General features: G+C 41.6%; 1 protein-coding gene across 6 annotated transcripts in view; it reads right to left on the bottom strand.

The window, feature by feature from the left end:
* Positions 1 to 15,558, bottom strand: part of DMD (dystrophin) — a 1,040,101-nt gene that overhangs the window by 654,303 nt on the left and 370,240 nt on the right. For all 6 annotated transcript variants that reach the window (XM_033147196.1, XM_033147200.1, XM_033147197.1 and 3 more), the window contains 2 exons: positions 4,203 to 4,391; positions 3,716 to 3,897 (listed from right to left, as the gene is read on the bottom strand). In XM_033147196.1, the coding sequence (XP_033003087.1) occupies positions 3,716 to 3,897; positions 4,203 to 4,391 (371 nt within the window). The remainder of the gene's footprint in view (positions 1 to 3,715; positions 3,898 to 4,202; positions 4,392 to 15,558) is intronic.

Raw genomic sequence — 15,558 nt, 5'->3', positions numbered from 1 at the left:
AGCTAAGTGGTGGCAGTTTATCAGATTGTTCTTCTTCTCTCCCATCAGGGCAAGATGGCAGACATGCCACAGCTGGAACTATCTATGATTCCATTCTATGACCAAGTATTCTTCCAGCACAGGGGGCTAATCTCTGATCCCCAATGTCTGAACAAGTCAAGCCCAGCAATTCTTGCCAGTTTTGTTCTTCAGATTACTGGGGTTTACTGCTTTCCCAAGGCTTTTCCTTACTGATTCTTCTGGACATAAGTAGCTTTATTTTGATAGGATGCTTTCCTCAATCAAAAAAAATATAGTTTACACAAAGAGAGGGAAATGATATACTATTACATTGTCCTCAAGCATTTATTTACTTCAAGGACAAAACTGATTATCCCAGTACCTTTCATACTGTTGGGAACTTGTCATTTAAAGCAAGTGATGCATATCGGGGCAAAAGAATTTGCAGGCTCACATATACACTGAACTGTTGGTGACTAACCAAGAAAAAGATTTTGGGAGTCATGACCGATAAACACCATTAAAACTTTTAACCCAGTCTGTGCCAGAAATAAAATAAACTCCATACCAGGAATTACTATTCCTCTATTTCTATTAACATTTGTAACCCACATTGATGCTTTTGAATTATGGTGCTGGAGGAGACTCTTGAGAGTCCCATGGACTGCAAAAAGATCAAACATATCCATCCTTAAAGAAATCAGCCCTGAGTGCTCACTGGAAGGGCAGGTCCTGAAGTTGAGGCTCTAATACTTTGGCCACCTCATGAGAAGAGAAGACTCCCTGGAAAAGACCCTGATGTTGGGAAAGATGGAGGGCACAAGGAGAAGGGGACGACAGAGGAAGAGATGGTTGGACAGTGTTCTCGAAGCGACTGGCATGAGTTTGGCCAAACTGCGGGAGGCAGTGGAGGATAGGGGTGCCTGGCGTGCTCTGGTCCATGGGGTCACGAAGTCGGACACGACTGAACGAGTGAACAACAACAACCCACATTTCTCCCTTACTAAATGGAGCAGATGACAAACCATGCAAAACAATAATCCAGTCAATTAAAACACAATAAATTCAGCAAAACAACACACTAAGGCTAAAAAAAATAATGGTACATTCAAAAGGCTCTCTTAAAGAATGACAAGTTCAAATAGGAGTAGGTTGTCCTTATGTGTAAAGAAATTGAAAATAAGATGGTTAATATTACCAAAGACTTTACACATATCTAAAGCGTGGCCCTGTTTGGAATATGGGGTGCAATTCTGATTTCCCAATCTAAAAGTATTATGGAGCTAGAAAAAATGGAGAAAACCAACACACATTTTATTTCACATAAGGTGGATTTCAACATTAAACACAATAAATCATTAACAATAATCACTATAAAAAACAACCAGTTTTTATGAATATAAAGTACAATTGTACCTGCCTGAAGCATCATTTTCCATTCCCCATGAAAGTTCAGCTGATTGACTTTTTATGTTCTTATTTACAAATTAAAACCCCATTTTAAGAATAGTTTCTACTATTGAGCTGGCAGCATTTTTAAACCCAACTGATCTCTGTGACCCTGTGAATCTGGAATCAATCTGTATACTCAAGCTATAGATACAGAACAACTGATTTCAAAGCACACCAAATACCCATCACATATATATTTTAATGTTGACCTGTCCAAGGACACTGCGAACACACAACTAGGGCCAAGTTTGTTTTAATAATAGTTTTTTAAATACATTCACACAACACATGCCTATTTTCTAAGTACATAAATATGACTGTTCCATTTTTAAACTGGCAGTATTTTTCATCAGTCCTTGAAATTCTGAAATTATTTAAACACTGTATTTGATTGGCAATACTGTCAAATCTTTTGTTCTTATATAAGTATGGGTCTCATACTATTTAACAATACACCTTTTTCCTTAACAAAGATGAGGAGAGATCGGGAAATTATAGTTTTGGAACTGGAGTAGAAAGCAGTACACCCAGTTGAAATGACATAATCAACCATAACTGTATTAAAAAATACCAAAGTTGCTTTAAAAAAGAAACCTACAAATACATGACAAACTCTCATTGCAATATGGGAGCTCCATTAATCGAGCTCTACTATAAACGATAATTATGCCATTAATCTCATCATAGTTTATCATCACACTGTTCTAGGCTGTTTTTAATCTTAGGTTCTGTCAGATTTGTGTGATTCTGAAGTAAAATTACAATTGAACGAAATTAGAAATGGCTTTGATTATCGCTCTTGGAACCACTCTCACTCACTTAAAGCACAGGGTACACATCTGACTAGCTTCAGTTTTCACATCCCTTGCTCTTGTGAACTCCAAGATGGCATGAGCACTTTATCTGAAGGCTTATCAACCAGTTATTTGCTGTTGGTCAGGTATAAATCCAGAGTAGTAGAGTCCCTTGTTGCTTTCTTTACCTTCCAAGAGATTAAATTATCAGCAAGACTAGGCAAGAATTAATTGGACACTGTTCTGTTCCAGATGATGATCCATGTAGAACAAGGGTTCTAGTCAAACAGGAGGTTCACTGCAATCACAGTCAAGCGACAAACAGCAGGAACGAGCATGGAAAATCCATACCGAGCATGTCCATGCTTTGATAAGCTAAATCCAACAGGGGCAAAGTAAGGCATGACATTCAAGAGGGTCAACTCCTGACAAAAGTTTTGAATCTTGCTTCAGTAGCAGTCTGATTGATTCAATCAACTCCTAGTGGGGAGAAGCCTCTTTAGCTCAAGGTGCCTTACCTGTGAAGATGCTAGGGATGGACATATCAGAGTTGGAGAATGGCAAGACAACTTGGTATAGCTGCATCCTGTGCCAAAACTTCTGGGGCAGTGATGAATCCATGGGACATCTTTGACAGTGATTCTCTGACTCTTCCTTCAAATCCAGGGCATTCTTGCCCCAGGGGGCAGAGGGGAGAGGAGTCTGATTGTGGGATCTTTAAAAATGTTCCATTCTCAGCAGTTAGACTTCAGGTAGATATTAGGCTGCTTGAAATAGCCCATTACTAGTATGGCTTGCCTCTCTGAGAGTTATTCAGCAAAGGATCAGCTGTGCTTTCCAGCTGGCTGAGCAGTCTGTAGTATGCTGTTTTGCTTTTCTTCAGTTGCTACTCAGATTGTTTCAATGGTGTTTCCATATTGGCATATATATTCTTAACATATAATGTAATTCCCCATCCTTTATGTTGGATATATTCCTTTTGAACAAGGTATACCTTTCACGTGCTGAATTTCAATCATGAAACTCTAAGTTTCACTGATACCTATCAGATTATACTTTTCTTTCTGCGTTAGGATTGCAAGTTGTCATGCTTGTTTCCTACACTTTTGACTGCCAGTTCTAAAACTGCCAAGGCTGTTTATTCACATAGATAGGAATAGCAAAGATATGGAAAGTCCGCATTCCCTTCCTACCCAAGTGCAATAACAAGATAAAAGTTTATGTGGGAATAACTTTTGTATTGAGTGTGAAACTTCTCTAAATAAGGCCTTTTAAAATGTGAGCTTGCAGATCTGTGGCTCTTGTCCATCTTTTGTGCTCTATTTCCATTTTCTTACAATCAATTCTGATGCTCATGAAATTGCAGCAAAAGCAAGAGAAATACAAGAAAATCTGCACCAAATAGCACAACCCTTCAACAATATTTGCACCAATTACAAAAGTGTTTGCCCAAGTTTATATTTACTCACTTGCTCTGTTTTTCCATACTTGTGACCCTGAGATTTTCCCATCGTGAATTAAGAAGATTCATTTGTTCTTGTATTTCATTTTCTTCATCTTCTGAAAGCTTCCCAAATGACAGAAGTTGGCTGCCTATTTGCAAAACATCACCAACACGTCCCTGGTGAGCTGTTAATTCCATCATAAAACCCTTCAAAAACAATTTTAACAAAGATTACCACCAGAGAAAGAAAGATGTATTTAGAAATTACAGATTCTATTGAAAATTCTAAACTTTATTCAATAAAATGTTTTGACAACAATTTTAGACTTTTTAATACAAACAAATTTGGCTGTTGCTAGAACACAGTCTTTTGAGCAAGAGCAAAAGGAAGACCAAAGTACCAGTTGAATATCAAGCTTTTGGTCTTAATGTGCAAAACAGATAAAAGATTAGCAATTAGCAGATAGTGAAGCGTTTGTGTTGGTTTTTCAATCTGTGTTGTTCACACATACCTCATGGGTGTGAAACTGCTCTTTAACTTCTTCTACATCAGTGGATATATCTCCTTGTGCTTGCAAAGAATCTTCAGTAGACAGAAGCCATGAGAGTACTTCTTCTAATGCAGTTTGGTAGCCTTCCAGATCTACTTCTGTATCCATGGGTGAAGTTGCAAATAACCTCTGTTCATGTGTTTCCAAACGCTGCACAAAAAAGGAAAAAAGGCTTTTTGAGCAACATCCAATTAATCTGGGATCAAATAGTTCTTCTAGCCTACTAAATGGTATGCAGTTGTTTTAATTCTACGTAATAGTTTCCCTTTGGCATCAAAATCCTTACAAAAATTATTTGAAATATCACTGAGCAAAGGGACTGGGAAGAAAGCACAGATAAATATAAAATGAACTATAAGTCATTCTTCATGCGCACACCCCTGTTATAAATTCAAGTATATAAATATATCTAATTTTTATGAACTGTGTAGAGCTCACCTCCTTAATTTATTGATCTCAGTATGATGTCCAAGCAATTACATTTTATCTGCATGCAAACAATGCTACCCAGATGCAATAGAAAAGATTTTAAATTAAGGTTTACATGCATGCAACGGTGGCTAAAATAATTCCCTCATACTTATTGAGATTGCAGTTTAGTTTTTGAAAATTGTGTGTGTCAATATACAAGTGCAAGTCTGCAGCAAGAGGATTGTAAGATGAAAGCATCTTCCCTTAGTTTCAGAACTCTGACTGCCTTCCAGAGAAGGCCCACCCATGAGGCAAGGTGAGGTGACTACCTCGGGGAGCAGGATCCACAGGGGCGGAAGATCCCAATGTTAATCTTCATTCCTCCCTTGTTTCTGATGTAGGTATTCACTTGCCCCTTCTTCCCTGGTGTGGGGACATGCCATTTTGGAGTTTGCCTCAGGCACCAAAATGTATTGGGCCGGCCTTGCTGTGTACAAACAACAAATACTGTGGTTTGTTAAGGTTTTCTGGGAATTGTAATTTTGTGAGGGGTAAACTACAGCGCCCCAATTTTTTGAGGGAAAGAATGTACTTTGAAGATATAGTGTGTATATATCAGTCAAACAACTCTCTTTCTTTGATGATATGTGTCAGTTCCTGGTCATAAGGAACGATCCAAGATGTCTGAGGGAAGTAAAACTAACAAAACTTCTCAGCTGGCTTCTGTACATCTGTTGGGGATACAGAATTTATCACTTAATGTGGCGGATGGAAAGCCTATTTATTTGCTTGCGTCACATACCAGTCTTCCATACAAGTCAGTGGGGTAGACAAGAACAGAAAATAAGCACAAGAAAGAGAGAGTAGGTAGGTATATCTTGAGCGATGGAAGCAGTATGGCTGAGGTGGTTGTGCAGTTTTCTCTCTTGTTGTAAGTGGCCCTAAAGGGAAGACCTACATTGCTCAGGAAATGTCACAGGGTGTACCTGCATGAAGCTCACATACCCATACCCATTCACATACCCACAGCCAGGGGAGATGCACAACTTCTCCTATTGCTACCTCCTTGCTAATCAGGACTGTGTTATAAAAACAGCTTGTCTTTGATTGTGCAGTTTACGGTAAGAAAAGTCTCTGCTGAACAGAATATGTGGTTTCTACATAAGATTATTAAGTGCATTCATTTTTAAACTAATCAATTCAGGGCAGCCTGAAATATTTCCAAGAATACATCCCACCCACACTAAGGTTCATGTTACACACAAACAAAGAATCTGTAAAAGGCTAGAGGAAGGGGATTCACGGAAGCTTCCTCTCACACTCTGTATAGAGAGGCCTACTAAAATGTGACTCTAACCACTCACCATTTCCCCTCCCCCCTCTTTCCCCTCTAACCCAGTGGTACCTCAGGTTACAGACGCTTCAGGTTACATACTCCGCTAACCCAGAAATAACGCTTTAGGTTAAGAATTTTTGCTTCAGGATAAGAACAGAAATTGTGCTCTGGCAGCACAGTGGCAGCGGGAGGTCCCATTAGCTAAAGTGGTGCTTCAGATTAAGAACAGTTTCAGGTTAAGAACGGACCTCCGGAACGAATTAAGTACCGGTACATAACCAGAGGTACCACTGTACTGCATGCAACATAATCTTACAACAAATGAAACTGATCTGTAGAAAACACAACTTGAGTTTATTTTTGTAAACTTATAAATCTTTAATAAAAGTATATATATATATATATATATATATATATATATATATATATATATATATATATATAGCCTTAAGAGACTGTGGCCTTGATCCAGTAGGGTGAATAAAGTAGAGGAAAGAAAGCACTAATTTATCCCAATTTTACCAACATGGGGCAAGGGTGTGACGCTGGAGTGTTACTAAGAAACACAACAGATAAGATTAGTGAGAAATGGGGACATGAGCTATTGTTAGTTTTACATTTCCTATTTTGTTTGAAAACAACTAGATTTGTGGATCTGCCTATTTATCAATATTAGAATATATCAACGTCAAACTAATCCAAATTATTAAATATTTCTCAGTGAGAGAAATATTAATTTTAACCATCCTGTAACTTTAAAATAACAATTTTACAATTTGTAAATGAAGTAAGGGGAACGTTAAAAAAAAAGATCCTTTATATTACTGTCCAGACTGGAGGACTCAAAAGGATTTTAAAACTTTAATTCAAAGTAAATATGACTCTAGAATGCCTGTGACTTTCAGAAGCTTAGAAAAATCAGACAAGCTTGGCAGCTGTTTCCATCGATTCACAGAGCCTATAAATAGAAAAGTATAGATTTACCTGTACTGAAAGCTTATCTATTATAGTATTAAATTTAATATTTCTAACCTTCTAGAGCCTCAAAAAACCCTGCACAGAAAACATGCACAATGTGTTTGTGCACTGGTGATGTCTGCAGAATCCATACAGCATCCTCCTGCCTCAGAGCAGGGAGGCAACCTGTTCCCTTGCGCCAGCAATGCTGCTCTTTCATTAAAACATGTTCCACTGCAAGCCCACAACAGAGCATGGAATAATTAGCTAGTCCATAGCTACCAAACCACCTGAATTTAATGTGCATTTTCCAAGAACAGAGAGAGGATGACCTAAAGGACAATGCAGATCCAAAGCCGATTAGTAGATAAAGAGGTTGAATGTAGCACAACATGCAACCCTGCAAGAGTGCATCCAGGGTGAATAAATCTGTGATGTTGCAATTCAGTCTTGCCCCAATTGACTTAAATAATCCATGGCATCTGAATCGATTGCAGCTTTATTTTCCAGTGACAAAGATGTATACTAATCCATCTACCATTTGTAATTTACTGTGTTATGAATTCTAAATAAAATATGAGAGGTGTAGCATTAAAATGAATCAAATGTATTCAAATGTATAACCCAAGAGGTTTTTGCTTAGAGAACAGGATCAGATTTACATAGGGTGGAGGATCATCCTCCAATTAATTTTAAGTATTATTTAAAGCAACATTTATTGATCCTTACATTATCTTTGAAGTGAAGAAGTGAAATGAGTCCAGTAAGAACCTCCTGCTTCTAACCAAATCTCATAGTACCGTAAGTCTGATTGACTGAAAGCAACTTTAGGATCCACTGTTAAAGCAAGATCAAAAGGCTGACAGTGAAATAAAACCAATTTAAATAAATCTAAACTGAGTTTAGTGATGATGGATATCAACATTAAGAATAATTTAGATAACACCTTTTAACTTGTTTCGGAACGTTTTAAAAGTAAGCTTCTGTATAACCCCTTTATTATTTAGTACCTAAATTATGTGCTCTTCCAACACTTTCTGCCAGTACTGCAATGAAAAACCATATATTTAAATGCGATGCAAATAACTTGAGTAAAAGAACTGACTTCCCATCGTTCAGGGGTTAATATCTCCAGCTGCTGATCTTAGCAGTAGGCATCTCAATCAGGAATAGTTTATGTCCAATTTTAACAAAGGTCTAAAAGTAAAGAGAAAATTGCTTAAGGAGTACAAATACAAAGTCACAGAGTGTAGCCTGAACATTTTTGGTTCTGGGGAACTATCCATGTCTTTGTTCAGTTGGCCTATTAGGGCTTATCCACACTTCCTCTTGCCCTGCTGCTTTCCATGGGGAAAACCGCTCTTTAGAGCTCAATGAGAGCAAACAGCAATTTGGGTTTTCTTCAGATTGCCACAGATCGCTTTTTTGAAGATGACATATGTTATCTTATCACAAGGAAGACGATGCTAAGTATGTTCTTAACATCAATTTCCCACTCATTTCCCAGAAATATTCAGCAAAGGGACACAAACATTACTCTCAGATATACTAACTGTCTAGCAAAGACAAGTATTAAACAGAAAACTTTCTTGAATAGGATGAAATGGTAATGGTATGATAAGTAGCTGTACATGCTGTGGAAGAAAACACAAACTAAAAATCACTTCTTATACAAATGCATACTCCAAAGGGGAATTGTAAAGTCAGAAAGCTCAAATATTGAACTGGATGACATCAAACTGAAGACGCCGGAGAGGTCTGAATATTCACTAGACCTTTCTACACTTCAGCATACCAACTGTGATTAGGCAGGCAGTTATTTTGAAAACTAATAACCCATCTTTTGACTGCAATGCCCCACAAAATCTGCTCGCAGCATAATTTTAAATATATGATAAAATCACAGTGAAATGCAAGAAAACTTAAAAAACCAAGAGCCTGGGAAAATGGGAACATCTCAACCACTTGCTTCAAGCCTTACAAAACTGGAGACCACAGAGGTTCCTGAGAAATGATATTACACAGGATAGGTGCCACCACTGGAAAGGGCTCTCCTGTTCTTCAACTAACTGTGCCTCTGAATGCAGTCAGACACAGACAAAGAGTGAAAGCAAATCCTGAGGTGTATACCTAAAGATGTTAGGTGTGAGGTGAACCTTGTGTTATTATAGGTACCGTATATACGTGAGTATAAGCCGACTTTTTCAGCCCATTTTTTGGGCTGAAAAAGCCGCCCTCGGCTTATACTCAAGTGATGCGGGCGGCTGCAAAGGGACAAGCGGCAAGAAAGGGATCCTTTCTTGCTGCTTGTCTCCCCTGCCCTGCCGATCCCCCATCTGTGCCTGCTCTCTGATCCCTCCTCCTGTGCCTGCTCTGCGCGAGGATCGCCTCCTCCTCCTCCTCCTCCCGTCCCTTCTCCCCAAGGGGAACAGAGGTAGCGACGGGGCAGCGGGAGCAGGAGGAGGACAAGTATCGAGCTGGCGCGCGAGCCGGCTCAGCCCCAGAGAGCCTGTTGCTTTTGCCCCCATCCCATCCCAGCTCAGTCCGCCATAGAAACTGCCCACCCTGAAACTACCCACCCCTGAAACCTTCCCAGAAACTTCCCCCCTTAATTCCTCCCTGAATATGCCCCCTCCCCCTGAGCCCTCCCTGTAAAGAGACCTTTCTTTCCAAGCCTTCCCTCTTAACCCCTGCCCATCCCAGCTCTGCCCACTGTAGAAACTGCGCTGAGACTCTATGATCCTGTGCCTGCTCTACCCCTGCCCATCCCAGCTCTGCCCACTGTAGAAACTGCGCTGAGACTCTATGATCCTGTGCCTGCTCTACCCCTGCCCATCCCAGCTCTGCCCACTGTAGAAACTGCGCTGAGACTCTATGATCCTGTGCCTGCTCTGCGGAAGGCATCGGGGAGGGAAAAGTGGGGAGAAAGTGCTCCTCGATGTTTTTCCTCTCCGATGCCTTGCACAGAGTAGTCACTGCTCTGTGCGAGGATCGCCTCCTCCTCCTCCTCCCGTCCCTTCTCCCCGAAGGGGAACAGAGGTAGCGACAGGGGCAGCGGGAGCAGGAGGACGACGAGCAGGCGCGCGAGCCGGCTCAGCCCCAGAGAGCCTGTTGCTTTTGCCCCCATCCCATCCCAGCTCAGTCCACCATAGAAACTGCCCACCCTGAAACTATCAACCCCTGAAACCTTACAAGAATCTGCTCCCTTAATTCCTCCCTGAATATGCCCCCTCCCCCTGAGCCCTCCCTGTAAAGAGACCCTTTCTTTCCAAGCCTTCCCTCTTAACCCCTTCCCCCATCCCAGCTCTGCCCACCCTAGAAACTACCCACCCTGAAACTTTCCCAGAATATGCCCCCTTGCCCTTGATGCCCTCCCTAAATATGCCCCAACCACCCCTGAAACATTCCCAGAATCAACCCCCTTCCCCCTTAATCCATTCCAGAATCTCCCCCCTTAATTCCTCCCTGAATATGCCCCCTCCCCCTGAGCCCTCCCTGTAAAGAGACCCTTTCTTTCCAAGCCTTCCCTCTTAACCCCTGCCCATCCCAGCTCTGCCCACCCTAGAAACTGCCCACCCTGAAACTTTCCCAGAATATGCCCCCTTGCCTCTCATGCCCTCCCTAAATATGCCCCACCCACCCTGAAACCTTCCCAGAATCTGCCCCCTTCCCCCTTAATCCATTCCAGAATATTCCCCTTGCCCCCTGAAATGTACCCACAATATGCCCCCTTACCCCCTGAGCCCTCCCTGTAAGAGACCCTTTCTTTCCAAGCCTTTTATTGGTATTTATTTTTATTTTTGAAATTTACCAGTAGCTGCTGCATTTCCCACCCTCGGCTTATACGTAAGTCAATAAGTTTTCCCAGTTTTTTGTGGTCAAATTAGGTGCCTCGGCTTATATTTGCGTCGGCTTATACTCACGTATATACGGTGGTTCTAGCACACAAAAAATGATCTCAATTCAATTGAGTATTCTGAGGATTCAAAATAGCAACTAGTGGAGGCTGGTCCATTAGGTAGAATGGAGCACAGGTCCACCAGCGTCAGTCTACCCTTAACCAGTTCCCATCTTCCTGTTTTGTTACTTACAACCAATCCAGGGTACATCACTGCCTGTGACAGCCTCCTTTTCCTTCGTCTCAATGTTTTCCTTGCAGAACACAGCAGAGAGGAAGATAGGGACAAAACAATCAAGAGTGAGCTCTGCCTTACATTGTTTCTGGCTCCTCCTACAGTTGATGTTCTGCCCTACCAGAGTAAATGACCACCAGCCACCACTGATAGTAGCCACAAACTGACACCCCTTTCTAGCAAAGTCTGTCAGGTCATTTTCAAGTATAGCCTAAAAGGGAAAAGGCCACAAACATTCTGAGTTCCATGTCACTGAAGATTTCATTATGAATCTATTACACTCCATAACAGGAAAAAACTAGATCAGCATACGCCTATTTATATCCTATTTACATGTCTGAAAGAACTGTTTATCATGAAGAAGAAGAAGAAGAAGAAGAAGAAGAAGAAGAAGAAGAAGAAGAGGAGGAGGAGGAGTTTGGATTTGATATCCCGCTTTTCACTACCCAAAGGAGTCTCAAAGCGGCTAACAATCTCCTTTCCCTTCCTCCCCCACAACAAACACTCTGTGAGGTGAGTGAGGCTGAGAGACTTCAGAGAAGTGTGACTAGCCCAAGGTCACCCAGCAGCTGCATGTGGAGGAGCGGAGACGCGAACCCGGTTCACCAGATTATGAGTCTACCACTCTTAACTGCTACACCACACTGGCTCTATATATCCTATATATACAAACTTACTTTGGAGTCCTTCTGAGTAAGACATGCTCTGTAAATGCGCACCCCTCTGAAAATCCACAAACTCTGTCTTGTTTAGTATTTGCCTATTCTCTAGGAAGTGGAATGAAGTGCCCAAGTAAATTAATGGCAAACACACATTTATGCATGCACATACACTCCAAATAACAACCATTCTATTACTATTTTGCTGGTTGCATTTGTACCAGTGCCCAGATGTGAAAGGCTGTATTTCACATTACCAGCTTGCTTTCCTGAGCAATTCAATAAATTACTTCCAAGTCACTTTCTTAGACACTAATCTGCTATAAATCTAATCCCTAACAGCAAAAAGACACCCTGAGCCTGCTGAATGCCAGTGGTTTTAGTGATCTGACCTACTCCAGCAAAAATCCCTAATTAAAATGTCCCCACCTGATTAGCATTATTCCAGAATAAACCCTCTATTGGTTATATTACAATAAAGGTAGTACATAATTGTGCCACGATTATGAATATTTAAACAGTGGAGTTTTCAAAGAGAACAATTAAATGTTCAAATGTTCTTCAGAAACTGTTCCGTTAATTAAGAAGCTTTAACAAATATCTAATTGCATTTTTTTAAATGTTATAACTTCATTGAAAAATGTTCTGCTATATTTAATATATTATATATCTATATGATTATCCAATACTGTATATAAAAACCCAGTGACAGCCTTAAGAATATTATCTTAAGGTATAATTGCATATTGTTGTTAGCAGAATCAACACAGCAATCCAAACTCTGGCTGGGGAGGGGTACTCCTTAATTGAGAGTTGGGGCCACTGCTGCTTCTGCAGCCTGTCCACTTGCACTGGCTGGGGCAGAAGGCAGGGGACAAATAAGTTGCTGCACCTAGAGCTGGGGCAATGACCAGGCCTGGATCAAGTGACAACAGTGGGGCTGTCTTGGAATCCAGAGGAATCTGGGCTGGCTTAGTCATGCCCCAGAATGCCCAATTTGGAGTCTTTCCATAAGCTGTCACTGGTGCAGGATTGCACCAGCATCACTTCATAGGTGGAGACTTCCAGGGCAACGTAGGGGAATACTTCTGCCCAATGCACCCAACACCCCCTCCAGCTTGGTGCAAGAGGGGTTTCAATTGCTGCACAAATCTCTGAAGAATTGCTTAATACTATACTCATGGAGGACTGCTTCAAATGCTATGCCCTGTGGAAGCTGAAAAAAATCATTTATGTTATTTAAGCTGATACTATGAGGCACCACACATTCCGGTCTGGTTCAAACATCACAATAAGCCATAGGCTGAAATCAGCACTGTTTCATTGTGGACATGCAGTGTGCTGGCACATGCTATTTAGGGTTTGTCCGCTTCTCTTGTGCCTAGAAAGTGGGATCTGAGCAGTTTTCTGCTTGACCGACAACTTTTAGGCATGTGTCTGAGTGGTTTTCCCCTTGCCCCATTCCTTTCTTTAAAAACAACAACAACAACAACAACAACAACAACAACAACAACAACAACAACGAACCTCTTTAGTGCTAAATCGGAGCAAACATCAACCTGGAGAAAACCCAAATTGACATTTGCTCTTTAAATTCCTCCTTGAGCATGGAGACAGTGGAGGAGGGGTGGGGGAGCCTCTCAGGGGGTTCTGGAGGCGTGGTCTCATCTGAGAGCTCTGCAGGCTATAAGAATTTAGGAATCCCTGATAGCTTTCCCCTCAACTTCTGAACTTGCTCCCTTCCCCCTTGCTCTTGCTGACTTGCACCCAGTTCCCAACCTATTCCTCCTGATTCTGCCACCAGCTGCCTCGCAGATACTGCTGGCACCAGTGAAGGTACTGGTGATGGGAGAGAGTTTCTCCTTACTTTGGGAAATGGAACCCCACAACTCACTGGTCCCTCCCCTAAGATCCTCCTCCTCACCCCCCACATTCCACCCCAGGCACACCCCCAGCTTCACTCTCTCTCTCACACCCCCTCTCTCATTGACCCCTTCATCCTCCTACTCCTGCCAGTCCCTTACATAAGCATCACATATAGGTGAAGCATCATAGAGTTGGAAGGGACCACAAGGCCCATCAAGACCAACCCCCTGCAATGCAAGGAACTTTTGCCAAATGTGGGGCTTGAACCCATCACCCTGAGAGTAAGTGTCTCATGCTCTACTGACCGAGCTATTCCAGAACCCATCAGAGTCAATACAATGCTCCCAATGCTGTAGCCAAACAGTGTAAGCTCCTTCTGCCTTTCCTTTCCTTCTGTCCCTCTCAGTAACCAACTGGTGTGGGGTGTTGGGGAACCAGGTCGCTAATGCCACCCCACCCACATCACCAGCCACTACTGCTTGGGAGGAAAGGTCTAGTCAGTTTAGAGGGGAAATATTCCACTGTAAACTAGGTGACAGGTAAAGCTGGCAGTGAGGTTAAGCATCTCTCTGTCTCCTCTTGCTGGGCTAAGAGCTGCCTATTGAGCTCCTTAGCTCTAGCACTCCCTTACTTAGCTTCCAGCTCCCACTCAAGGTGCTGGACATGGATGCTGTTGCAAAAAAACAACAACAGCATGTCTTATGAAACCTTAAAATTAGCACAGTTGCTATGGTGTAGGTTTTTATGGACTACAGCCAGTCATATCACACATGCTGGATGTCAACCAAATAAAAACTGGTTACTTCCCAATTTAAAAACAGGTGAGATGTTGACAATGTTAATAGCTCTTAAGTGCAAACTGATAACCTGAACCAGCTCCTCACTAGCAACAACAGATCACATAACAGAAATGCAAACAAAGGACAATAACCACCAAATGCTTCCCATTAGTGCAAGGATTTACGCTTGTGCAACAGAACTTTCTCCCTGCTCTTCCCACCCGGAGGGTGCTGGGAAATCCTAGAAACAGATTAGGGGGACATGGTGATGAAGTTCCACCTGCACAAACATAAATCCTTAGATTGATATGACAAGTTCGTTGGTACCAGGGACCAGACCCTGCAGCCAGCCGATATGCCAACTCTGTCCTCATATGTATGAAGACAATACTGTTATAGAATCCAATAATGTCAGTCACAACATCAACTGCTCATCTACCTGCTCTATCAATACTGTCCTTCTGCTATCTACACAGGACAACCAGGTCTGTCGTCAGGCAAAAGTCTAGATGGACACAAATCTGACATCAGGATGCAAAATGTTTGGAAACCAGTAAGAAAACATTTCAGGACGCTATGCTGACCTTCATGTGGCTATTCTTATACAAAGGGAGAATCCAGCATGAAATTGCTTCACACTTATTAAGAAGTTCAATTCTATCAAATGTGGTTTGAATTGAGATTACAGTTTTAGTCCCACTGCAGGTGTTAATTAACTTGGCAATGCCAGGATGTTCTTCAACTCTGCTTTGTGAATGGTCACTGCTGTTACATCTAAACTTTTTTCATAATTGTCACTGTCTGTATATTTTATGTTTAATTTGCCTCTGATCTCATTGCTGTCAGGGTAGAGTTAGAAAAAGAATGTTCACAGAGGCAAGGGTTAAGTTATGGCTTCAGCTCGGGGGAGGGGAGGTACAAGCCAGTCCTCACTAGGAGGTTAGAAAAAGAGCGGGAAAAGCCTTTTGAGAGTTGCTGGTCAGGGGAGAAGCAGAGCTCAGAAGGTATCTGAACTGAATGACTCTGTGGAGTGATAGTTGAAGTTAAGAACTATTTATTAATACTGTTTGTGAATTCTTAATAAAAATTATAAAAGACCAAGAGACATTTGTGTGGTAATGTGAAGAGGAATCGACCAGCCTTGACAATTGCTAACCAATTTTTCATCATCTCTCC

This window comes from Lacerta agilis, chromosome 4 (assembly GCF_009819535.1).
Source record: "Lacerta agilis isolate rLacAgi1 chromosome 4, rLacAgi1.pri, whole genome shotgun sequence".
Classification (NCBI taxonomy): domain Eukaryota; kingdom Metazoa; phylum Chordata; class Lepidosauria; order Squamata; family Lacertidae; genus Lacerta; species Lacerta agilis.
This window is presented reverse-complemented; position numbering and strand designations above follow the sequence as displayed.